This window comes from Sebastes umbrosus, chromosome 11 (assembly GCF_015220745.1).
Source record: "Sebastes umbrosus isolate fSebUmb1 chromosome 11, fSebUmb1.pri, whole genome shotgun sequence".
Lineage (NCBI taxonomy): Eukaryota > Metazoa > Chordata > Actinopteri > Perciformes > Sebastidae > Sebastes > Sebastes umbrosus.
The window spans coordinates 5,373,544-5,400,477 of record NC_051279.1 but is presented as its reverse complement, the minus strand read 5'-3'; the positions used below and the strand labels follow the sequence as shown (position 1 = coordinate 5,400,477).

The 26,934-nt window shown below is 41.4% G+C and overlaps 2 protein-coding genes across 6 annotated transcripts in view; one reads left to right on the top strand and one right to left on the bottom strand.

Moving 5' to 3' along the window:
• The window catches only part of LOC119496646 (cysteine-rich venom protein), a 146,835-nt gene that overhangs the window by 109,279 nt on the left and 10,622 nt on the right, over positions 1 to 26,934 (bottom strand). For all 4 annotated transcript variants that reach the window (XM_037784103.1, XM_037784100.1, XM_037784101.1 and 1 more), the window contains exon 2: positions 8,455 to 8,498. Coding sequence is in view for 1 of the 4 variants with exons in the window: in XM_037784100.1 (XP_037640028.1) it covers positions 8,455 to 8,498 (44 nt within the window). In the remaining 3 variants the exon portion in view is untranslated. The remainder of the gene's footprint in view (positions 1 to 8,454; positions 8,499 to 26,934) is intronic.
• Positions 1 to 26,934, top strand: part of LOC119496645 (raftlin-like) — a 128,881-nt gene that overhangs the window by 94,581 nt on the left and 7,366 nt on the right. For both annotated transcript variants that reach the window (XR_005208756.1, XM_037784099.1), the window contains exons 7-8: positions 4,313 to 4,428; positions 22,701 to 22,804. Coding sequence is in view for 1 of the 2 variants with exons in the window: in XM_037784099.1 (XP_037640027.1) it covers positions 4,313 to 4,428; positions 22,701 to 22,804 (220 nt within the window). In the remaining variant the exon portion in view is untranslated. The remainder of the gene's footprint in view (positions 1 to 4,312; positions 4,429 to 22,700; positions 22,805 to 26,934) is intronic.

The following is a 26,934-nucleotide window of genomic DNA, read 5'->3' as shown; positions in this document are numbered from 1 at the left end:
TGAAATTCCAATAAGGTTTTTTTGGGGGGAGGGTTTTCGGTGAAAAGAAATTCAGGGAAGGAAAACCATGTGCAAGCGTTTCTCTGAGACAAAAGATTAGAACTGCAATGTTTGTGTATGTGTGTGTACTTACAGTATGTGCATACAGGATGCACACGTGTCTCTATGTGATTGTACTTATCTCTATACAGGTTTTGACAGCACAGAATGAGTTGCAGTCAGAAGACAGGTTCTACCACTCAGTGCTCACTTAGCAATGGTAATTTAAACTAGCGCTGGGCGATATGGCTTGTAAATAATATATTTACATTATTAAATTATTTATTTTATTACATTATTATTACATTATTTAATTAGGATATATCACAATATACAATATATATATATTGTACATATAATAATAATCAATCAATCAATCAATCAATCATCATCAATACATTATTGAGAATTATAAAATTTTCTTTTTAAATAGGCACAGCTTTTCTAGCCTTTACGGCACTGGTTTAGCGGCTCAGGAAACCAATTGCATGCATTGTAAATATTCTCTAGTGATGCTACTCAGCCAATCAAATCTGTGCATTTCGATAAGTATTGATCATCAATATACTCGATGTTGATGATATAGTCTATTACTACATCCCACGTAGAACAAGCCGCAATACATTGAGTATATTCAATATATCGCCCAACCCTAGACCTTTAAACTATGCAGTTCAGTGTATTTGGGCATATGAGCAAAATGGCAAATGCACTCAGGTGGTTAAAGCCAAATCAATTACAGTAATCACTGCGCATTAGAACTTGTGAACAATGTGAACAAAGCGGTTGCTTGCCATCCCCTGTGGTTGACTTGTCAATAGCGCAGTATTGCAATATTGCGGTTACTGCGACAGCCCCACAACGTGACCTGACTTCCTCATTCACTACCGTCATAACTACGCCTACGTAGAGCGTCACAGTTTGACGCGTAGGACCACTGACCAAGCTGCCATATTTGACGAGTTGGGAGTGAGAACTGGCTGGCATTAGCTGGGCTAAACATGAGCACCCACCCACTATCACACACACTTGTTAAATAGAAAAGTAGATCATGTTCACAGCTGTAGGGCTTAAATGAATGACTCAACAGCTCAAGTGATGAGGTTCCATTTATTTATTGAGATTCTCAGGAGCCCTGTGATAATCCTTATACATCAGCAGGCACAAGTCCAACAGAGGGTTTTGACAGCTAGCGTTGGTGATGATCCACAAATATGAATGACGCTGAAGTTCCAGTTTGTTTTTTTCACACTGAAAGACTGTCCTCTGTATCTAGTGAAGGAAATGATTGCTCCCACATAAGCTTTAGTCACAAAAATATGGTTATCTTTTAGTTCTACCACGTTAAAAATGTAATTGCCAGTGCATGTACTGTAATTCCCAGGGTGGATGGAGGATAAATCCCCTCCACAGCTGTAAAAAAGCGAATTTCTCACCCTTAACCTCCCAGTTGACTTTGGCCTGTGCACGTGGCTGGGCTCACACAGTATAAAACATATCAGCTGTAACTTGGTGGAAAATGGAAATGAATGAATATTAATACAGATTAAAAAATTGCTTTCCCACCTGGAGTTTTCCAACCCTGTATCTTCTGTATTAAAGCACACAGATTATACATTTGCAAACACCCCCTGGTATCTAATTCTCTGTTCCTTCTCTACCAGCTAAAGTCTGCCTGGTAACCAACAGGTGCCAGCCTGCCAACTGCTAAACCTTTGGCTCCGCAGGGAAGAACCACATCCAATCCACACATATTAGACACCATGGTCTCTTTTTCTTTTTCTCTCTCTGGATGTCCACTCGTCCTGTTTGAAATATAAATAAGCTGTCAGCAAACTGTCTCCAGCTCTCTGAGGCAGCGCCTGGCACACATGTTTAAATCATGTCAGCAGACATGACCTTGGGCGGGGTCACTTTCCGGCTCGGCGGCGGGCAACTGGACTTGAACACATGTACACTTATCTGTGAAAGCTTTGCTTCATTTGAGTCTATGTGGAGGTAGAAAGGAGTTACCGCTTTTATTGTTGTAGTCTGAGTACCGTGATGTCTTATCCGTTCCGTATCCGTCAACCAAAACAAACCGCTAATCGAGAAAATAATCGATAGATTAATTGATTATGAAAGGAATCATTAGCTGCAGCCCTAGCTGGAATCATGACTACTTCTGAGGCCAGACTGACTTCAGTAGGTGATGCACAGTTGCACACAACTTCATGGGAACAACTTCCTGTGTACTTTCTCTGCTGTTTCCTCGTTCGAAACACTGTGTACTAGAAATCCATGTACAACAGCAGGTTTGCGAACATGTCCATGAATATTAGGAACAAACTGCTTCCAAACTTACTTCATATGTACAGCCAAAGACCTCCCGTCTACATTCAAACGCCCACACACCAAAGATACTACAAACTCAACACTTTTCAGTCACTGTGTATCAGCTTACACATGCTGGGTGACTGTTGGTGATCCTCTCGTCTGTCATTTAGGTGCTGATTTCAGCTGCATGTGTGTCACTTGCTGTCACCCCGCCACTCCAGCTATCTGACTCCCCCCCCCTCCATTTGCTTCTGCGTCTTTCAGTCCCAACGCTGTCACTCCCTGTTTTTAGTGCGACTGTATTTGCATGCCTCGCCCTGCGACCTTGACTGTGTGAGTCACGGGGGGATGGAGAGCAATTTTACTGGGGGCGCACGCACGGTGGTTTTTGCAAGTGTAAACAACTTATTCTCAGTCGGCCCGCCGGCTGCTCGGCTCAGCTCTCAGTCAATAGGCGCGAGATAATGTTTATTCGTGCACGCAACCGGTGCATTCCCCTGACGGACTCGACGCCCCCAGCAACCAACTCCTTCTCATCCACTTCCCTCCTTCTCCCTCTTTTCTCTCTCTTCTTGCTTAGCCTCTGTTTGCATTATCACCAGAGACCGCTCCCTCCAGAGCAGCGAGACAGAAACCCTGTGTCGATCTCACCCGAGTGATCCCTGTCGCGCCGGCAAGGAACCGACGGTGGGCCTCGGCGCCTCGCATTTTCCGGAAAGGCTTCTATTATATGCCAAGGGCTGACGAATGAGACGGAGAAGCGTTGGACTGGGGGAGGAAGGGGGCGACGGAGGAAGAGAAAAGGCGAACGGGTGGAAGGGGTGAACAACGACAATGTCTGTATGTGAGAGACTAGATGTCTAAGAGATGTCCTCAATTGAGCGTGCATGGGTCCTAAATAGGTTTTCAGGGAGGGGGGGAATAAAAGAGCCTGTCATCCATCCACTCCATCTCTCCTACTGTCTTGCTCACTCCCTCCTTTTTTCTTTCCTTTCCCTCCCTCTCTCCATGAGCTCTCCAGCTGCCTCTCATCCCCCTATTATTAGGGCCCAGTAATGAAATGTGGAGTGTCTCGTATTGGTGCCTGGGCCCCGGCAAACTGCATTAGTGTGTAAATGGTGTAGGAGTAATGAGAAAGCACTCAGGCCAGCCGGGAAGACTGGACCATGGTATTGTGTCCATGTGTGTGTGTGCCTGCATGTAATGTGCACGTGCATCAAATGAATAACAAGAGACGTTGGGTGGAGAGGGGTCCCGGCTCGTGGGGGCCGGAGCGGTGTTTCTGTCTCGGATGCCAATCCTGCGATTGTTAGCTTCCAACGGGAGAGAAGCTTAGAAAATCTATTCGGTCAGCAGCACACAATCTCACTAGTGGCCTAAAGCATCAACGTCAATGTCTTTATGTGGCTCACTTAATTCAAGTCTTTCTAAAGGTGAATTATGCAGGCTTAGAAAAAGGATTTATGCTTTATGGGCTGACTTCATTAAATCAGTGGCTACATTTTGCCATTGCTAAAATCAGTCCATCTTCTTTAAAGCCGTGGCTCTCGGTCCTGATACTCTGGATCCTATCAGCTATTGCATTCACCTTGTTTCCCCGCTGTAATTAGCCTTTGTTTAGCTGTCGAACATGAAAACCAGCAGAGCTCCGGGTCCTGAAAACCACTGATGTAGGGCATAATGTCTCCTCTTCTTTTTTAACATCCCAGAAGGGGAATACCTGCTCCTTTCTTTTACACTGTCTCCCTGCATAATGTATAAGTGCACATTGCTCATACAAATGGCCCACACCACTGGCTATGTAATAAAGGGTTGTGTGTGAATGTGGCTGAGTGATATCATTCCATTTCCTCTGGCCTGGAGGGCCTAAAGGAGCCGCAGAGACAAGACAGACACGCTCCATCCAGTAAATACTCTCTTCACGGCTCGATTTTTTTCTTCTCCTTCTTCTCTGCAGATATGCCTAAGTCGGTGGAAAGTGTCTTCATCTTCCAGGAGGCGAGCGAGGGTGAGCCAAACGCAGCGACCCCGACATACGATGCCATCGTGGTGGAGCAGTGGACCGTCATTAACGTGAGTGGAGAGATTTTTCTTTTCCTCACAGTGTCACGGGTGTTGTGCCCTTGTCTACAAGGTTGCATAAAATAATGAATGCTGTCCAAATGAGTGATTCCAGGCTATTTGTAATTCATGCAGCTTAGTATCCAAGGAATTGCACATCAAAATTACGTATTATACACTTCAGGATTTACGTCCAATGCCAACCTTCAGTTCCAACGCAGGCAGTAGAGTGACCTGTACCTATGGATGGGAAGGGGGAAAGTAAGCGTGTAGAGGTCGGGGTGGTATATAGATGTGTAACACCATGCAGAAGACCAGAGTTTGTGTCACACCACAGCCCTGAAATCAGCACTCGCCATATTTTGATATAGCTGTTACGAATTAAAGATAAAAACCCTGAATAAAGGAGAGAAACACACGGAATTCAGATGCTTTCATGAAAGGCACAAGGGCTCACTGAATGGTTTGATGAGAATGAAAATGATGTGATTCATAAGCTGTGGCCTTCGCAGTCATCACATCTCAACCCAAATGAACACGAATGGGAGATTTTGAAATGACGTGTCAGACAGCGCTCTCCACCACATCAACACACCAAATAAGGGAATATCTTTAAGAAGATTATGGTTTATCCCTCCAGGAGAGGTTCAGAGACTTTGGCCCTGATCAGACGGAGCGCGTTTTAGAAGCCTGGGTTGGGCTTTTCTGTAATTGTTTTCAATGAGAGTAAAGCGTGTTGTGCGCCGCTTTTGCGTTGTTGAGCGTTTTTTGCAGGAGTGCCCTGAACGCCTTGAGTTGAGAAAAACTCAACTCACCCTTTTTTTTAAGTGGTTTACGTCTCCAGTCTGATCTCGAGCGCACAGCTGATAAGTACGTGGTTCGTTTACATGATGTAATGTAACGCTTGCTGTTATGACACGAGCCAAGTTCTCTGCCATCATTACGACGGTTGTTTAATTATTCCTCGTTCAGCTTGACCCAAAGTTCCATTCTCACTTAATGAAAGTATCATTGTGTGACTCCCATCATGCAGTGCATTCAGTGTGCCTGAGGCAGACAGCCGTGGTCGTGCTGCTTGTTTGTTTTTTTTCTCAATCGAATATTCATTTTCATATTCGAATGTCTATTTTAATTTTGAATATTTGTTGACAGCCCTTCTGGATACCCAGAGCTACATGACTTTACCAATCGTAGTTACCATGATCTGAACAGAAAACAGCAGGAGGCAAATTAGTGCGGTATTTGAGATTTTGTGGTTTGCATAAATTTAAACTGTACTATTAACTATTAGGTAGCGTACAGTTTGTGGTTTGTATTAAGCTAATGTTATGCACTAATTTGGTGGTAGCCTAACAAAAATTTGAAAAAGATGCAGCAAACTGCAAAAAACACAGTCTGATCGGGCAACAAAAAGGCTGTGCCTCGCATTTCCACCTGCAAAACACGCCCTTCCAAGCCTTAGAGAATCTATGCAAAGGGGCACTGAAGCTGCTTATGGCAGCCCAACACCTTACTAGGACTCTTTACAGTGTGCTGTTTTTTTCCTTTAACGTGTAACCAATAGGCCTGCAACGATTATTTTCATTGTCGATTATTTTCTCGATTAATCGATTAGTTGTTTGGTCTAGAAAATGTCAGAAAATGGTGAAAATGTCGATCAGTGTTTCCCAAAGCCCAAGATGACGTCCTCAACTTACTTGTTTTGTCCACAACTGAAAGATATTCAGTTTGCCGTCACAGAGGAGTAAAGAAACCAGAAAATATTCACATTTAAGAAGCTGGAATCAGAGAATTTCTACTTTTTTTCCTTAAAAAAATGACTCAAACCAATTAATCAATTATCGAAATAGCTGGCGATTCATTCAATAGTTGACAACTAATCAATTAATCGTTGCAGTCACCAATCAATATCGGTAAAATATTCATATTGATATCGTGGTATTCAACAATATATTTAACCCAGCCCTGATTAGAACACAAATCCATCCTTCGTGCCCTTCCACCCCCTCCTCACATCCAACCTTCCCCCCCCCAAACAACCCCAAAGGCAAATCTGGCAAATCTCAATTTATGGGACATGTGTCGAGGCCGCTTGTCTTATCAGGAGCAAACAAGCCCTTATCTGCCAACCGATTACCGTCTCTCCTCAGCACAAGTTCCAAGTTGGAAATTGATTTCTGTCTAGAGTTGAAGGGTTTGCGGCCATTTCATTGCCTTTCATCCGTATGTATGTGTGTGTGTGTCTGCGTGTATACATGTTTGTGCATGCCGCTGTATGTGCATGGATGAGTTTGGTTTTGTGTGTCTGTATGTGTTTGCCGATGTTATCTCTGTAATTGAATTTAGACTTTTTTGCGGCCCGTGGCTGTCCAAGTGTGAAAGGAGACTTTTGTCCCCCAAATGTGGCTCTCTGATTGTCCAGCCCAGTGCTGATGGCCACATGTGCCAATAAAAAGACTCCTGCAGTCGTCTGGCAGCGGCAGTAAAGCCTCCGCTCCTCTGAGATGAATGGTAATACTGTTACAGCTTAATGGATTTCAAGGTTTCCTCAGAAACGTCAACAGTGAACGACGGCGAACCAACACCCAGTGTTCCAGGAGATCCAATCAACCCTTCCACTGGGACTTTATCAAAAACTGTTTCACCCGAGCAATCTGCACCATGCCAAATCAGATTGACAACACACTCTTTCACAAAGGGCGATCAGGGCCTCACATCATCCTCATTCATTGTGATAACTGCCTAAAAATTGATATGCAAAGTACCCTCGCAGCTCATTATTGTTTCAGTGCCGAGATAATTACAATGAAAAATAAGGCAGGATATTGATTGCGGGTGGGTTTTTTTTTTTCTCTTCTTCTTTTATATACGTCATCTTCTATTCCCCCCCTAGTGCTTTACAGTTTTATTTATCCAGAAGTCTGACAGGTGGTTGGATGTATGAAGCTCAGAGAAGAAGAGCATAGCAAGCCGTTTCACTGAGGGCCAGCCATCATTTATACTGTCGTCAAGTGGGAGTGCATCATCTCAGGGACGGTGTCTGTTCATCACTGAAGGAAAAAAAACGCTCCATTGATAAATGAGTAACAACTAATCAGAGGATCTGCATGTGAAAAGTGCCGAATATCTAATGGCATCATATCTACAGGTGGTGATGAGCTGCAGCCCATCAGACTAATACTGAATATGGATGCATTATGCTGTTTATAATACTGATATTCTAAAGTGATCTTACTTTACAATGAGATGTTAAATACAGAACGTGTGACGTGTGGAGACTCTGGAGTTGTTTAAAGGCATCTTTTTCTTTTGCTGTGCATTACTTTTTCAATGGGCGATAACATGTGATTAGTTATTCATTACATTTTTCAAGTAACTTGCCTAGGACGGTTGCAATAACTGCAATATTGCATTACCACGCTATTGACAAGCTAACTGCAGGGGATGGCAAGCAACCGCCACAACCGCTATGTTCACGTTTCTTCTTTTATGAATTCTTTGCAATGAGAGCACCGCGTATTTACGCTATGCTACAAAAGAAAACCACAGTGTATGGTGGGCACAGAGAAAATCAGATGGGGTTAGCCCGTCCAAGACCAATCACAGGCTACTTAATCTGTTCTGTTCTGAAACGCATATGTCAACCAAAATAGGCTATTGCAACTATACTTGCCTGAATGCACTACAGTTTAATCATACAAGCCTTAGGCCTATACATCATCAGATTTAGCGTTACGTTACAGGCACCAACAAGAGCAACATTAACAGCATCTCATAGCCTGGTGCGGTGGCCACATGTTCACACACACAGCTGACAGACGCAACAGCATCATTAATCAAGCATCAATCAACATGCCCAGTAATGTAAAAAATTACACTTTAACATAGTCTGGCACGGCTGCCACATAAACCACATGCACACACACACACGGCAGATGAATCAGCATTGAATCCAATTGTACACCCAACAAAAAATATACCCAATAAACAATAATATTGAAATAGGCCACCACAGTACAAAATTGTAAATTATCTTACTTTTGATGATCGCAGCAGGAGACGACGGGGCTTGGTGTTGAACACTGAAATAAAGAGCAGAGACAAAGAGTTCAGTCTGTATGATGACCTGATGCCAGTTTTTATCAGACTGACAGTTGAAAAGAGTCAGTACAGTTTGTTATGGGCAGGATGACGAGGGGCCACATATGTGTAGTTATGACTTGGCGCTAGTTGAGGAGAAAACTGGCACAGGAGTAAGTCTTGGTTGAGAATGATGGTTGACCTCCTCCTGCTCCTCACTATGTCTTTGTTTGATTTGTTTCTCTATGATTTTGATCGTAATAGGGTTGCACAGTATACCGATACCCCGTTTTATTAGTACCGATACTTTAAGAGTGACTTTAAGAGAGTGTTTTAATACGAGCCGTGAGTTGCCTCAATATGCGACCGCGGGGCAGTGTGTGTTAGCAGCGCTCTGCTTTAGAGGACGCCATTAGGATTGGGAGCAGGCAGTTATAACTTTGCTACTGGTGGAGCAATCGGTCAAAAAATAAACTGTAGTGATAACCAGAAGGATGGAGTCAACAAGTGAAGTTGAAAAGAAGATTAAAGCAGGTCATGAATCTCTCGCCGGCTGCACAGTCCCGCTCTGAGCTGGTGTCTCTCTCAGCAGAACTCCCTTAAAAAAAACAAGGAAATAATAATAATTTGGCAACACACATAATCCACCAAAGAGCACGTGTTAAAGTATTATCTTACTGTGTTTCTCTGTAACACGAATGGATGGAGAGGAAAAGTGGTCAGGCGAGAGTTATTCTCTTCACACCACTTGAACAACACAGCTCTTTCTACAGTTACTGTGGTGTTTTTTCTGATTTAATCAGTTTTTCTCTCATCAACTTCTCACAAAACTTCATCTGAATTTATCATCGTTTTGTGTTTTTTTTTTTGGAAGCCTCTCATTGTCTTCCATGCTGCAGTACCACTCTCCATCTTTACCTTAATCGATGCACCAGTGGGGGCAATGTTTTACAAAAAAAAGGCCTTATTAAACACTTAATGAATACATTTTTATATTTAAACATTTTTAATTAATAAAAAAAATATTTTATGTTCCATGTTCTGTCATCTATTATTATTTACTAATGTTTTAGATTTTTGCCGTGGTATCGTTTCAGTATCGGTACAGAGATATTTAGGCAGGGTATCGTGCCGAAGTCCGAATTTTGGTATCGCGACAACACTAGCTCTTAACCTACATTAAAAGCAGCTAGCGTAGAGTAAGCTTTTCTTCCTCTGTGCAATGCGCGGTGTTTTGGTTTAATCAGTGACCTTGTTATGTGTTGACTTTCAGCCGAATGCATCCGTGTGCTCGTAGTAACTCCTGTAAATGGTTGGCGTAGATAATAAACACAAAGGAATATTTATTTAAAATTGCTAAAATAAAATTCACATCTTTCTGTCCATGTTTTCAGCAGCTGTTGTCAGGATGCATTCAGCTGAGAGATATCAGTTAACACGGTCACTTGTTAATGTGAAACACCAGCTGTACACTGAGTGAAAGAGAAGGGGCTGCTCGCAATTTGCGAAATGCACTGCCACTCAGAAAATCGGACATATCAGGTAGCCTAAACAAGAAGCAAGAATTGTTTTATTTTTATTGGTTGTAGTCAAATAATTGAAACAGCTTCACTGACTGCTATTCACTGGATGATCCAGCAAAAAAGGAAGCCTTCTGATTGGGTGGGTCTGAGTGACAAGGCAGTGGTCGACTTCCGTGTCCGTCACGTGATCCCACTGGGCCACAAAAAACTTTTTCCCATAGACTTATATTGGGAAAGAGACGTCTGTAAATCAGCGGATAATTTATTTTTTTGAGGTAAATCAACTTCCCAGTACGAACACTCGGATAGCCCTTATTTAAATCATTAGGTCCTAAATGTTGTAAAATGCACTAATAGCTGAATCCAGAGTTATTTTCCTTCCTCTATTCACGTGAATGAGACCTGGGCTGGGAAGCGGAGTTAAAGGAAACGCTACTGCTCTATGGGCTTAATGGGCGCAAAAGATCGCCAGATGATCGGGGTCATTTTATACCCCGAAGTCGGGCTTTTCTTGCTTCATGCGCCACTGAGCAACTTTCAAAGGAATGAACGGGGCCTCGTCTCGAACATTGTATTCAGTTCTCTTTATACATCCATGAAGCACCCACAGCTACAGTACACAGCTGGTGAGGTCGTATTCATTTCATATTCATAAATGTGCGACAATTTTGGACGAAAAAATTAATTAAATCAGTTTAGTTGTACTGTGGTAAGACACAGAAATAAGTTATTTTTTAAGTACTGAAGTACACTGATAAAAAGCCAAGAAATGTGAAAAAAAACATAGATGAGACAAACAAAATTCCATGGGTCAAAAAATTCAGACTACAGAACAAATAGAGAGAAATCAAAGAAGAAAACAAATCAAGTGCTAAGGAAACGGTTTCTACTAAAGGAAAGGAGAACACAGCCTGAAGGAAAACAGCACAAAATCAACAAAATGCATAAAATGACAAGCGACAGAAATATGCATACGTACGTCCAGGGTGTTAAAAGGCTGCATTAAAATGCCATCAGTGCTAAAGAGCTGATACAGACATTTCTTATAGCTTTATCATGAAAAGCAAAACAACAGAGATTTTTGGACAGATGTTCTAAATACATTTGAAGATGCAGCAGTTGCCTGAACATGACAATGACCTGAATATGAACCATATGGATGGCGGTGAAGTGCTCCAAATGAATAACTCATCAAGGGTCTCTTCTATGAAACTCCAATTAGGACCAGCTTCACATCTCTTGTGTCCTGTGGGGAAATCAATACAGGAGCTGCCTTGAAACTAATGTAGTGAAAGCCCGCTTTCCTATTTCCACTGAGTTTTAAAAGGAGCAATATCCAAACAAAACATGTCCCCCTTCAGACCTCAGCTAGGGTCAGCCTTAATATGTTTACTCGCCATGAGCTGCTGCAGTAGAATTTCTCCATCAAGAGGGACAACGTGCATTAGCAGCAGGGTGTTGTTTTTCAGTCTGTATCCAGATAAAACGGTGAAGGAGCACCAGAGTCACAAAACATCCATGTATGTGTGTTTTATTAAAAGATGAACTGATATTCAGCTGAGCGTGAGGATTATAAGGAGACTCGTGTTTCTTAGAAGCTTCTCATCCTCTCTTTCATACCTTCCTAATGTTGTTTATAGCACCATTATCCACTTTAACTCTGCCAGACGCAGCAGTAGGTCCATTATGACAAATGTAAGTTGTGCAAAAGCAGTGTTTTAAAATAAGCATCATAGAACTCTTTGAGGCCGCCCCCATCTCTGCTTGAGGCTAGCAGCCTCAAGGCTACAATACCCACTGCATTGTGGGTAATATAGGCCCCAGAATTTGACAAGGAAGAAGAATGTATGGAACAAAAAAGACAATATTTCTGCTTCTGTGAATCGTTTTTTTATCCTTTTTTTAAACTGTCCATGTGAGTCTGACAGTGTTATAGGAGTACAATGCTAAATCGGTGGACTGCTCTTCTAAATGGGCAGCAATTTAGTATTGCATTTCCATATACACTACTCTAAAACAAGGAACAGATATAATTCAAATGATATTTTTTATTACCAAAATGTCACCAAAGTCAGCATACCGCTCTCCCTGGTGTCTCCGAACCCTAAAAAGGCTATCATTGAAACAGTAACCCTGCTCTCGTCTGCGAAGAGTACCAACCTCCAGTTCTGGTGTTCACATGCAAATTCAATCAAGCTGTATGGTGTTCTGTAGTGAGAATAAAGCCTGTGACTGTGACCGGTGGTCTGGCTCTCATACCATCGTCACGGAGTCGATTCCCAACGGTCTGGTCAGATAAGTGAATGGTGGAAGTCAATTTCCAGGGATCGAGCTGCGATTTTGACGGGACAAGGTGACGAGATAACAGTCCTGTCTAGGTGTCATACGCAAACGACCTTGTCCTTGTCTGCCCAGTCTCCTGATAACATCTCCATAGTTGTCTGGCCACACTTGGAGACACATCAAACCGAGTAGTTGAACAGCTCCCGAAACCTCAGTCTTGTCCAAATGCAATCTGACACCACCAACGACCATCAGGAGACATCCAGCAATCATAGTACATACAGAAAACATCATCCTTCTCATAGACTGCATAATTAGCTAATGCAAAAATCCCATCGCTTACTCTGTATATGTTCACACAGCCACTCCTATAGGCATTCTCGTCACGCTTCATACCATTAAAAGCTAAACTAATCCCCTAATCACACAAACAGTGCACAACATCTAACTTTTATGGTAGACCAGGTGTGCCATTCTAAAGTGTAGTGTAATTCAGCTGGGAGACAAAATTAAGTTGGATATCCTGTTGTTTAGTCTTTTGTATGGGTCAAGCCTCAAAATGCTGAATCCTTTATTTCTCGTGATGCAGCTATGTCTTTCCTTAGATCCTCCTGCCTCGTAAACAACCATGTTTTACGAACGTCCATGCCCACATAGGCTTGCCGAGGTAGTCGGTGTTAAATGGTGGTTGGGCATAAAACTTATTTAGTACATTGTGGCGTGTCAGTGCCGTGTTATCAACACATAGTCGGATAACAGACACTACAATCTGAAAGTGAAAGTGTCTGCTCTGTATGGAGTCTCCATCAGAGTATCAGGAGTCAGATTCCCCACATGGGACGAGAGAGAGTTGACAGACAAGACAAAAGTGGAAGATTCGGTGTCAAAGCGAAAAGCAAAAGCACCTATTTGGCAATACTTCGGATTTAAACCTAATGCTATAAGGAACCATAACGTTAATGAGGCAATCGCCGTGCGGAGGAAGAAGCGGTAACAGCCAATTTGGCGCAGCAGCACCAGATAGACCCCTGCGGCATAGCAGCGAAAGCTGAACCAGAGAGGCCAGACACACAGTCATCTGACGTTAAAGATCAAAGTAAGCGCTCTACATATATTGAGCGCCGTCTTTTCTTGTAAAATGTCTGGTGTAAATCGGTAACTTCGGCGTTGTCACAAGTTTATTAACCGGTGGGAAAGTTTTCTCACCGTCACATCCCTATGCCCACGGTGTGTAATGCACATTCTCAAATAAAAATTGCTAAATTGCAAAATGAGGTTACTCAACTTTTCTCAGACTTCACAAAACTCCCCCAGAGCCACAGAGGACAACAGTTTTTTTACAGGTTGTGTAGTACTTCCTACAACTAGTAAATTGACTTTGACATGTAATCTCGGTGAAGTGCCCCCACGACGAAAATCAGGGATAAAGAAGTCAAAAATCAATGTACAGCTACTGTATTTGGCCAAGGATCATCCTTATTGGATCAATTTACCAAATACCAAGAGAGCATATTTTACACTTCCACCTAGTGGTATCCAGCTGTGCACATAATCTTGGTGTGTTGTGTTTCACCTCCCCAATACAAAGAAGGTAAATTGTTTTTGAGCAGCGCAAACAAAAGTCCATTTCAGGATGATAGAACAAATCTCCAACCCTCAGCACATAGGACTGAAAATATCCTGCAAAGCCACTGGAGGTAAATGAGAAAGTTTGTTTTTTTTGGTTCTTTGTGTTACCGACCCTTTAAAATATTCCTTACCAGAGCAATAATACTGGCATGGGTGTTTATTGCTCTAATTAGGTGCAGCAGAGATGCAGTTATAGGCTCTACTTCTGAACCTATGCTCACAGTAAAAATAAGAAATAGAGAAAAAAAAAAAACTGCAAGAAAATGATTGCAGTGCTTTATGCATAACTTAGAAAAATGGTAAGAGCAGATAGCAAGACAGATTGCTAAGTAGGTCTCTGGTTACCACAAGAAAAGCAGTGTTTATGGGTATTATTAGCGCAGCGAGAACATAAAAAATAACTGTTGTTTTATGAGTTTGGTGTTCCCAAAATGATTTAAAGCTGAAATAACTGTTTTCTCGCTGACTTCAGATGGAAGCTGTGTGTGCTTTACTGTCTCCACATACTTTTAGATATCACGGCGTGATTGTCAGAAAGTAAAATGTTCTCTCAACCACTTCAAGCGCTGCAGTTTGACGATGTCGGCAGGCTTGCTCACTCCTTGATCTTGACAACTCGTAACCCAAAAGACAAACCGGAAAAACTGCAAGGAGAGTGCGTGTGTGTCTACTTTTGCAGAAAAGACAACCTAAAAGTTAATATCAGTGGAGTTCAAATTTAAGAAATGGCAGTCCAAAGTCAAAGCAAGTGAAAGGAGCTTAACAGCACTGACATTGTTGTCACTCATTCCCAGAATTCACTTGCATCGCCAGCTTTGAAGAGCAGCACTTCACAGTACTCCAGAAACTAAAGAAATGGGATTAGGCCCCACATCACAGCATCGGTATGGCAGGGAGGACTCTTTGAAGAAATACTTTAGGACATATACAAGGACACCTCATGCACATGAACATATCGCGTGTGTGTGTGTGTGTGTGTGTGTGTGTGTGTATAGAGTCACACCAATCGTCTTGAGATCAGGTTCACACAAAAGCCACCTGGTACAGAGTGTCTTCCTCTGGGTTCACTAAGAATCACTTCAGTGGTTGATACAAAGAACACAGGATGCAGATTTGTACTTTTTTTTCTCCAACATCAAGCCAGGTGCATTATTTATGACATACACTGTGTTATTTCTTATGTGTTGTGTCTGTCTGTGTGTGTGCATGCCGTGGCCTGCATGTTGTGCAGAGGGCCGATCGTTAACGTGCATCGCCTGTCCATGATATCTCTATCCTCTCTGACTGAGGTGAGAGAAGAGGTGACCTAGATAGAAGGAGAGTAATTTGCACTGTCCCCGCAAGTGAGAGATCGCGGCCGCTCCATCAGACAACGTGACGATGATGCTGATAGATCCGGGGTGGAGGAGGAGGTTTTCTAGGTTTTATAGGGTGTAGTTGTTGATCAGGTGTAGTGAGATATTAGAAACAAATAATAACATGTGTGTGACAGAACAGAGGCTTAGCAGTGGTGATATACATTTATTCAAGTACTGTAGTTAAGTAAACATTTTGAGGTACTTAGTATTTCCATTTTATGCTACTTTATACTTCTACTCCACTGCATTTCAGAGGGAAATGTTAGATTAGATTTTATATTTTAAAAAAAAACTATGATAACATGATTTAATACTGTACAGTGACCTTTTGGCTTTTGACCCCTTACAGACAAGTAATGCCCAGTTGCCCCTTGTCACACTTCTAATGTCTTGAGCGTTATTAGCAGTGCACCAAAGAGACATTTCGCGTCCCGGGATAGGCGTCACGATAGAACGTATATAACATTAGCTGTTAGCTCCGTGCAGAACTGTGCTGCTTACCGGCTGCTAACAGCTAACGTTAACTAGCTCCAGTCCTGTCGACTTCAACACAGGAGGTGCCATTGATTTACATTATGATTCAGGCTCTATTCAGTAAAAATGAGTATTGGGCGAAAGTGAATTCTTATCATGATGTGTTCAAATGTAATCTTGTAAAATGTAGTTTTTGGCGAGAAACTTGAATAAATCCACTTGTTTGAAGGAGATGTTTTCACAGCAATATAAAATAGATATTAGAGAGGGACTTATGACCTGTTTACCTTCATAACAAAAACTGGTATGCAAACGGTAATAAAGGACGGTATGTTGAAGTACATGGGATTTATTTAGTTTTTTCCTGTGGTATGGAATTGGTATTGACAATTGTGGAATTTCACTGGTATAAGTATCGACTACTAAATTTCTGGTATTGTGACATCACTAATATAATCCACCATAACCAGTTACAACAGTAGAATACTGCTTACACATCAGCAACAATATAATAATGTATTACATAAAAAAAAATCAGTCACAGGGGCCATTACTTTCACTTTGGATGCTTTTAGTGCATTTTGCTGGTAATACATTAACTTTGTAATTTGAATGCAGAACTTTCACTAGCAATAGAGTATTTTTAGATTGCATTTACTTAAGTAAAAGTTATGAAGAGTACCTCTTCCACCACTGACAACCATATCATGGAGGTCCTCAGAAAATGGCTTAATACCAGTACCAGGCTAACGGAGAAAATCCAGCGTGGTGTGGGTGGAGTGATGAGCAGAAGTGAACTAAGGAGGCAGATTTGAGTCCAAATTGAGGTTAACATTGACACAGAAACAGGCTTTGTCTTTATCTCTTGTTCCTCTCGTCTCCAAAGTAGATTGTGGTTAAAAGAGTCAGCTCAGTTAACCTAAAAAAACATCTGGTTTCTACTTAACTAGCTGGTGGGCTAATTTAACAAAGCAGTAGACAGAGACATAGAGAGGAACTCTGGGCGGCTGTGTCAGAATTTAGCTCTGGGCCCTCTCTTTTAATAAAATAAAAGAATTAGGGCTGCAGCTTTTAAGTTGATGATTTGCCTGGTGATCTGTCTCAGAACCCCCATTTGAGTCATCAGCTTCAATCATCAAAAACTAATATTTTTCTTCCCCCTGCAAAAGTCAAAGATAAAAGCTTTCACTGACAGCACAAGAGGAACTGTAACAACGCCATGCACCGACTGAGCCTTTGTTTTCCTAACTACCTCACCATGTGTTATCAGGCTGCATAGTTTAGTCTAGACTCAAAGGAAGACTAATGCCTTGTAAAAGTCTAAAGTTTGGATGCACTTTGGATGTTTTTAATTGGCAGCAATGCAATTTTAAGCAGGGAAAATGTCCTTTTATGGTGCGTAGGTGTCCTTGGGAGGTAAAGAAAACTAAAGTATTGGACAAATTAAACATTGACCTGATGATGGATAAATGAAAGGTCAGTGAATCAAAGTTATTACAATTCTGGGCACGATGGGTGTCTGTAGCAAAATTCATGGCAATCCATCCAATAGTCGTTGAAAGATTTCACTCTGACCCATAAATGTCAACTTCATGGTGGCACTAGAGGAAAAGTCAGGGGATCACCAAAGTCAGTAAAACACATCCTCTGTGGACCATGAACGTCTGTACAAAATGTCTTGGCAATTCCAGATGACAAATATTTGTTTGATCGTGTTTGAATTGCACCATGAATCACACATATGATGTTTGTCAATTTAAAGCATAATTTTGCAAGTTAAGAAAGTCTCAGTTTGTCGTAGTATCATTTTGTTTTGTGTGAAACTGCTCAGTGAACTACATTTCTCGTCGCACACAATATACATCACCAACACTGGCTAGCTAACTTAGCTATGACCACGCACAAATGAAACCTTATCTTACCTGATGCGTTTTATCCAGCGACTTCTGGTCTTTTTATTAGCCAGGAAGCGAAAGAGCGAGTGAGACCAGTTGCTGGTTTGAGTACATCCCAGTAGGAAACACACAGGAATCGTAGTTTCAGAGAGAGAGACGTCACTTAAGCAACTTTTGGGTGTTTTCGTCTTTCTAATTACGTATTTTCACAGCCTGATACTTCAACAGTTTTACAACAAACTGAGACTTTTTTAATTTGCAAAATTATGTTTTAAATTGACAAACATCATATGTGTCATTCATGGAGCAATTCAAACGGACTCAAAAAAGTATTTGTCTCTCGCCGTTGACTACCGTTCATATTTCTTTCGAAATAAGGTCCCATGATGGTCCACCGGAAGGGTCGAGACTTCGCCTCTCTATGGCATTTGCAAGATTTCAACATGCCCGAAGGAAAACAACCAATCAGAGCCGAGGAGTGTCTACAGCAGCTGTCAATCACTGCTCGCGAAACTTGCAAACTCCGATCACACGGTCAAACTAGGCAGCGCTGATCAAATATGAATCAAGATTCTGTTACTTTAATGCCAATTTCTCATCTCAAATGTTTTCAGAAAAACATATTTTAGTGTACTGTTTAGCTGTTAAATGAGAAAGCTTACTCCAGCCGCAGGGCGGTGCTTGTTTTTAACCTTGGACAGGGTTGGAAATCAATTTTTTTTCTTTACCTGCAACGTTGGCTGATGGATTCCAAATTTTACCAGCCCATCAATAGATTACCATTGTTTTTTGGCTGGTGATTTCCAACCCTGGTGGGGGGAAGCTTCTGATTGTGTGACAGAGGAATTGTGCTGCTTTAATGACACAAGTCCGTGCTGCCTACTAACCAAGAGGTTAAAGCACCCCTCCGGCCACAGCAGTCCCGCTCATCTCCCCCTCCCCCCGACCGGAGCTTCCAATATTCATGTTGATTACTACCAAAGCTCCCAAAAAATGGTATTCGGGACAGCCCTAGAAAATATGTATTTAAAAAAGCACAAATATCAAGTATTTATTTTTAAAATGCTTTTTAAACAGCCAATCATACTTTGAAAGGTTATTGCAGGGCTTTAAAAGATAGTGGCTGCTGAATTTTCTGTTGCTGTGACAACGCTCCAGGTTGAGCGAACCTATCGGGAACAGTATCTGAATGCCCTTTTTTAAAGGTATTTGCTTCATCATTACTGGACTGTGTCTGCAAACCTGTTGACCCTGGTAGTCTGTAAAATTACAGCCATATTCAGAGCTGGGTGCAAAACAGAATTATAGTTTGTTATGTCTACCTTGCAGAGTCGGTGGAGGGGGTTTAAAGAAAAACAATATACTGGTGTTTTTGTTGAGCTCACTCTCCGGGTGCACTCTGAACCTCCGGTTGACCTGTAGCTGCACCCTCCTCTGCCATAGGGCTGAAAACAAACTTTGTCTCAGGTCCAAGTTTCCAAATGCTGGATAATACATCTCCATACCTTCTCTGAAAATGATAGACAGGAGGTTTAACATCAAAAACTTTAAGATTAGATGTAAGCTATTGCCTTAGCAGTTCTTGTTTTAGCTACTGTCATCAGCTGAGAAAACTGTGACAGTGAAAGTCACTGACATATTCTCCTCTTCCTGCTGAGATGCCCTTCAGCAAGGTGGTTGGAGCCCGCCGCTCCAAGGTACAAATGTGTTTATCTGTGTGACGAGATGATCTCAGGAAAAAACCTGGATTTAATTTAAAGTAGCTTTAACTGAGGCGGGTGAACTACAGCTCCTCTTACCATGTGGTCCTTCTTTTACAGTCACACAGATAACATCGAAGACAAAGATGGCGACGTGATTACTTTGTTTTTTAGGCTCACAGGTTGGCGCTGGAGTGCTGAGGCAGCGAGGTGGCCCTGCATAATAAGTCAAGGAGAGAGGGGAGCGAGACTCCGGGGACTGTGATTAACTCTCGTCTACTCCAAAGAACAGCAAGCCATTACAGAAAAATTATTTCTCAATTTACTTTCCGGGCAGGCTTTGAAAGAGCGCCTGTTTCTGGGAGTGGTTCCAACATAAACCCCCGAAAAAATGTAGATGCGCCGCTCCCTGTAGGAACTTAGAAAGTAATGCTTGTGTAAATAATGTCTGGAGCAGTGTCTTGTATTCTAACGATTAGCTCTTTTCAACCTATAACTTGATATGTGACTGCTTTAGGTCTGTTTGTGCATGTTCTGTCATCCTGGTCAATAAGAATCTGTGGAAGAAAAATGAGGCGTTGTGCGGTAGAGTGGGTTTAAGTGTTTTGACTTGAGGTCTGTCTCATGGCAGACAATAAGCAATGCATGCTGATCTGTGTCTCTCTCTCTCTGTCTCAGAAATGCTCTCACTCTTTATTCTCTCTGTATGACCACCCACCGGACCCTGATGTACAATCAGTAGAGGCAATACCAGTAGTCGTAGGAAAGTACTGCAGTCATGGTAGTAATCATACTTGTAGCGGTAGCAGCACGAGAAGTAGTACTTACAGCTTGAGGGACAGCATCAGGATAGCATTAGATGCAGTTGTCCTACTTCGCTACTTGTAGTTGCTGTGGTAGTAATTATACTGGTAGTAGTTGTAGTAGTAGTTATCGTACGGCTATCTAGATGTAGAATTCAAATTAATTAGTAGTAATTGTAATCAGAGATTGTTTTGATAGAGGTAGTAGTAGTAGGGGCATCAACAGTAGTAGACAGTGTCCGAAATTAACTCACACTCACAGTTGACTCAACGTCCAGGGGGACTGGTGGATGAAAAAATTCACCGGCCAAGCATATTTATTACCGGCAGAAATAATAAATGGCCTTTTTTGTGTCACATATACACACATATATTTGTTTCAGTACATTTCATTGAGTTATTAAGGTATGATGTTGAATACAAAACTAAGAGAACTTAATCAATAATTAATTTGCATGTTTGTTTTGATGATGATGTTTGTTAATGAAGTTAAATTTAAATATATTTTTATGTGTAAAAAGTAGCATCAGTCAAAAAAGAAGATTTTGCATTTTATGGCCCCCCCAAAAAATAGAACCGGCCCTGTTAGCTGGAGTGTCTTAAAGTTGGAAGTGCAAATTACATCTGTACCTACTGTGGAACAAATGTTGACTATTTAAGTCAAATAAACACTTAGGTAAAGGCAGTGGTTGTAGAAGTAATAGTAGGCCTACTTGTAGTACTTGTAGTGGTGTAGTTTTTGTAGTAACAGATGTTGTAATAGTGGTTTAGCAGTAGCAGTTGTGGTTTAGTAGTAGCAACTGTGGTGGTCAGAGGTGTAGTACTAGTAGCAGAAGTCCTTGTAGAAGAAGTAGTTTTTGTTCTCATAGTTGCTGTTCTAGTAATACTTGTATGCCGGTAGATAATGTTAGTATTACAGTAGTTGTAGTAGTTTACACCACAATAATTTACCTCCCTCCTCCAAAATGTTTCATTGTATCACGTGACTTGGGCAAACTGGCCCTTCAAAATGTTATTTCCAAGAATATTAATACTGTAAAGATACAACTAATGCAGAAAAACTCTAAGAAATTTGTGCCGTGGTTACCAGAGCATGAAGAAGTTTGTGTGAAAGCATTATATAAATAACTGCTAAGAGCAGAAAACAAGACAAGACGGCCAACCAGCATCCTGGTTACCACAATAAAAGCCTTTCTGATCTGTGATACTTTCTACAAAAAGAAATACAAGAGAAAAAAAAAGCAAAAGATGAAGGTCCTGCTTTGCATTTGTATTTCACAAAGTTTGTATATGTCACCAGATTTTAATGAATGTATGAGGTGTATGAGGTGGCTCCTTCGGGGACAAAAGGGACACTTTTCTAATGCATCCCCTTGGTGAAGGAGGGTGTACAGTATATTCACATGAAAACCTCGCCTGGTGCACCTTTAATTAGACAAGATTTTCACAGTTCACAGTACAGTGAAGGCTAATGTAGCGTATGTACGTGTGATGTATTCTCAAGTCTCAGTTCTCGTACAGTTGATCAGTGCCCTATGAATAGACTCTGTGAAGTTCTGTGTTCACGTTCACTGCCTTCCTGACTCATATCAGTACTCATACTGCACATCCAGGTGTAACGGTCTGGAATTTATGTAAAAAAAAAAAGGTAATGGCCTGAATACTGAGACTTTTATTTTACTCTTTCAAATTACTTTTATATTCTACAGCCATCCTTTTGGAGAACATGGAGCCGTCTCTCGAGGTCTCTTAATAACTGGGAGCTCTGTGTGTGTGTGTGTGTGTGTGTGTGGTTTTGTGTGTGTGCGTGCGAATGCATGTGTTCTTGTAGGTTTGAGCGATCTGACTGACACGCGTTGCGGTTTTTCATTTTCGGCAGCTACCTAACTTGACGAGAATGACAAACCACACGCACACTTCCTCTCCAAACAGGGTGTGTGTGTTCTGAGAGTACAATAAGTAATCTGTGTGTATGTCGGTTTGAATTATTAACAGGTTCATTGTCCACACAAGTCAAAATAATCGTAGAAATGTTTGTGCATCGTCGGCTCATTTGATGGTATTTTAATAGCATACAAAGTGAGCAGTTTCACATGAGCAGTCTATTTGCTCAAGGACTTACTGTGCTGACAAAGCTTTGTCATGAATAGAGATGGTTGCCATGTTGACTCACGTCAACCAGGGAGTTTCAACAGCAGTTGATTTATGTCTCAGTTTTTATTCTTTCCTGTGTACATTGCTTTAGAAAAACAAACCTCTCAGACACATTCATTGTATTAAACCCCTCATATCTGAGAGGGAAGGTATTTTTGTTAACTGAGATTTGAAGTGATGCCGCAACAGCGCTTGATTGCATCTCATACCTTGATGCGTCACAGCTGTAAACAGAGAAGCGAATTCACTCCGCTACATGACATGCATGCGTGCTGTTCATTGTGCTGCGTGTGTGGTGTTTAAGGGGAGAAGGAAGGTGATTATGTGCAGGTTTAAGCGTGTTTGGGGTTGACTGAGTGTAATGGACATCTTGTTTTCTCCACAGGGTTTGCAGGTGAAGGCAGATTATGTTCCTCTGCTACAGTCCCTGGCCACATATGGATGGAGGCTCACCTGTGTGCTGCCAACTCCTGTAATCAAGACTAACAGGTAATGACCCTCGTCTGACTATTAAAGGGACATTGAGTCATCTATGACCTCTAACGACCCCTGTTGGCAACCAGAAGGCATTGCAACAATAGCAACTGCAAGCCGTCTGTGTTACTTTTTACTAATTAACAAGCTGACTAATCATGTGACTTATTAAACCATCTAGCTGCACCACTGATAATGTATGTGTCTCCTAAGGGGTGAATGCTTATGTAAACATATATTTTGTATTTTATATTTGCAACTAATTTAGATTATTTTATTAAAAAAGATAGATGCAAATAAAATAATTATAATAAAATAGAAGATGTGCTAAAATATATTAGAAAAAAATAGTAAAATAGAATGCAGAGAGAGATATGAATAAATAGCCCTCAAGTAAAGTACAAGGACCTTAAGGTTTTATTAACTGTAAGTACAGTACTTGAGTAAATCTACTTGCCCTGCTCCTGAATCATTTAAAAACACACTGGATTATCACTAAAGTGCATCGACATTAAGCTGGAAACAAGACTCTTTTTCTTAGTTGACATTTAGGAGTTTTCTCAAGATAACAACAAAGTCGTTTTTTTAACAGCTCTGTGACACCGCAGTGTTTACAAAGAATACACATACTTTGATTTTTTTTGTTTTTCTGTGAATAAAAATGAAAATTGAAAATGTCACGACTGCCATCTTGTAGTTTTGTTGTTGACAGGGAACTCTGAAGTTCACACAAGACCTACAAAGGGTTTCTTAAGAAATGTGAAGCTTCAAATTCTGCCTCTAAAAGATATTATAAACTTGTAGCATGCACCACCGACTGTATGCCACAGTATTCCTGTGAAAATGGTATAAGTTATTATAAGCACACCTGATCTGTTCAAGTTATTGTTCAAAGAAATATGACGACTTTTAAAAGAAATTGACCTAAATCTGTGCAAGTTTAGGCTGAGCTTCGAGCCAGGCAGCAGCAGCAGCAGCAGCTGTGAAAGTTTAGAAGCAGCAGCTCTGACTGTTGGTGGAAAATCTCTTCACTGAAATGTAACGGTTCCTCAGCTAAGCCTGTGCTGACTCATCACTCATGGCTGCTATAAATGAGTGTACATCCGCTTATGGTCAAAGGCCTCGCACGTTCTTCAGGCACCCTGAAAGAGCTTCAATTCAAGACCCAATTTGTTCGTCAACATGCCGATAAAGCAGCTACCGCACCAGTCAAATATGTCACTGCAGTATGGTTGAGTCTCTTCAAACGAGTCTTAGAAACCACTCATCCTGTAGGTGTTGAAAAAACAATAGGCTATATAGTCAAAGGCCTTCACCATCTAAAAGAGGGGCTTTTTATTGAAATGCAATCAGATACTGTTTCACACTAATAATGATAAGATGACATGGGGATTAGTTACTAATGTGTAATTATAGTATATGTATATTTTCTTAAAGTGATTGGACAACAAATTCAATGATAGTAACAAAGAAACTGTTTTCACTGAAGTATAGACTAGCTGTCAAATTAGAAAGCCTGCGTTGTCCCTCATGCTAGGAAGAAACAGAGTATCACTGGTGAAAGATCAACATTAAAGCTGAAGATGAAAGATCAACATTAGGGCTGAAGGAGGCGAGATTGGTACAAATATGATTAAAAAAAGTTATTTTTATAAAACGGTCGCTATATCGTGACAGTAGTACATGAAACAGGCAACCTGAAAAAAATAATGTGCCTCTGTGTCCTCCGGTGTCCTCCGGTGCTCCTAACGGCATCCACAGACCGGAGGAAAACAAGCAGTCAGAGCTGATCTGAGGTCTGCTGTCCAGCTGCCGTCTATGAGAGCCGGCTATCAATCACTCGCGAACTCCAACCAAACGTTCAAACTAGGCAGCGCTGATCAAATATGAATCAATATTATGTTACGTTAATGCCTATTTCTCTCCTCAAATGTTTTCAGAATCATCTTGTAGTGCACGGTTTAGCTGTAAAATGAGAAAGTTTGTGAAATCTGTTGAAGGAACGCCAAGTTCTGGTCACATGACTGGAGCACAGCCAATAGGAACGCTCTCTCTCTCTGAGAGGACCTGTGATTGGTCAAAATCTCCCGTCACGGGCTAGATTTTTTAAAGCCTGTAAACAGAGCCATGAGGAGGTGCAGAAGTCTAGTTTTCTCACAGAACACTTGAATTACAATATGCTGAAAGGTTAGTATGAAATTTTTGCCCAATGATGCCAAAAATATACTGCCTAGTGCCACTTTAAGGCACAGTCACACATGCACACACAGAAATAGAATTATGTAAGTATTGTTTTAAGATAGACTTGAAAAATGTGACTTTAACGTTGTGTCAAACTGACAAAGTGTACAGTACATGCAGTATTTCCATCAGCACAGTGACCGACTGTTTGCTCTGCCCCCACCTCAGCTGGTCATGTTTACTGCTCTTTCACAGCGTAGCTGATTAATTACCTCTCTATTTTCATCCTTTGTTTTTTCCTACCTTCCCTCCCCTCTCTCCTCTCTCTCAAAATGCCACAACACACCAGCACAACATGGCTAATTAATCAGAGTCGGCCTAGATACAGTACAAGACGGAGCTCATTTCTCTCCCTGCTTTGAAAACATTTTGCGCGGCGAAATAATGGTTGATGATCTATTTCAGATTAGCAATACTCATTACACTTGTTTTTGTGCTGTTGACTCCTCCATTTTTAAACAGCAAATTTGCAAATGCACGCTTTTTGTAGTCTGAGGGTTTGCAGACTGCACTTCATCTGGAGGGGCCGGATAAGTGTCAGTGATCTGAGCCGCGTCTGAAATTAATGCTAACTGGTGCTCAGCGGCTTCTCCACACAACATTAATTCATGTAGTTGTCTCGGAGCATGCATTCCTGTTCGCCGCATTCAATTAATGTACATGGTAATTACATTTTAGAGCCATTAACTACAGTAAATGTGAATTTCTCAACAGTAGCTGTGGAACAAGAGAACATGCAACAAGGAATCAACAAGGTTCAAACAAATTAGCTCATTATTGCAGGTATCTAAATTAGCTGGAGACTAAATAGTGATCATCATTTACATTAGAGTCTTTTTGGGAGGATAGAGATGTATTTCTGAGCGCAGTATTTGATTTTGTTTTTTTCCGTTTATAACCAAGTGGCACTTTGCAGCAGAGGTGTGCAGTAGACTTTTTCCCTAAAGATGAAGCTGCCAACAGGTACATTCATCCATAAATATAGCCAGTAGCCACAGGTCATTGCTGTTCTATAAGGCTTCAAGTTATAATAGTGCGGCTGACACGGACAGCCAAGAGTAGGTTCAGTAAAGGCCTGTAATTTTCTAAGCCATCCACTCCTCTCTGGCTTAATGGGTTGGGGCTTTTGCTGGGAACTCCGGTTAGTTTTCAGCTTTGATTTGCCAGGAAGCCGTCCAGCATTCTTGACAGCCTCGAAAATGGCTTATGGATAAATGGTGGAAGGAAGAAGGTAATGGAAAAAAAAAGAAGTTGTGGTGGGCTTTGGATGGTTTAGATAGTAAGCCTTCTGCTGGAGGAGTCTCAAGTCCATTTGATGTTGAGAAAGGGAAGATTTGTAGCAGGCTTTTAGGGTTCTGCAGCGATCATAAACCTGCCATCTTTCCTAATGTGCAAGGTTGAGCTGGCAGCTTAACTTTAGACGGCACCTAACCTCTGTGTGTATGTGTGTGCACGCGTGTGCACGGGTTTATTGAACTTGTGTCCGATAGCAGCACAGGACAACATCTCTGCTTTTAAGCCATGTCCAATAATAGCAAAAGATAAATAGAAGGAATAAAGCAGAAACAAACAATAAAACTGTCAAAAATATGTCTGTCACGGGAGATAAAAGCAGAGAGGTAAAAGTACGCAGGCAGCTAGTTGGAGAGAAAGCACACTAAAAAAAAGGCTGTGAATGATGAAGGAGTGAGAGCGAGCGTGAGAGACAGGAAGCCCACTCAGAAATGAATCTGCATTTCCTGCCGCGATTAATCTGTCAGCGCGAGTGCTTGGGCAGATTATCCTTCTCCGAACACAGGAGTGTGACATGTGCATGGGATGGAGGATTATGTTTGGGGGAATTGAGGAAAGGAGAAAAAATACATGTTCTAAGAAGTTGAAGATGTTCAGGCGAACTTCAAAAC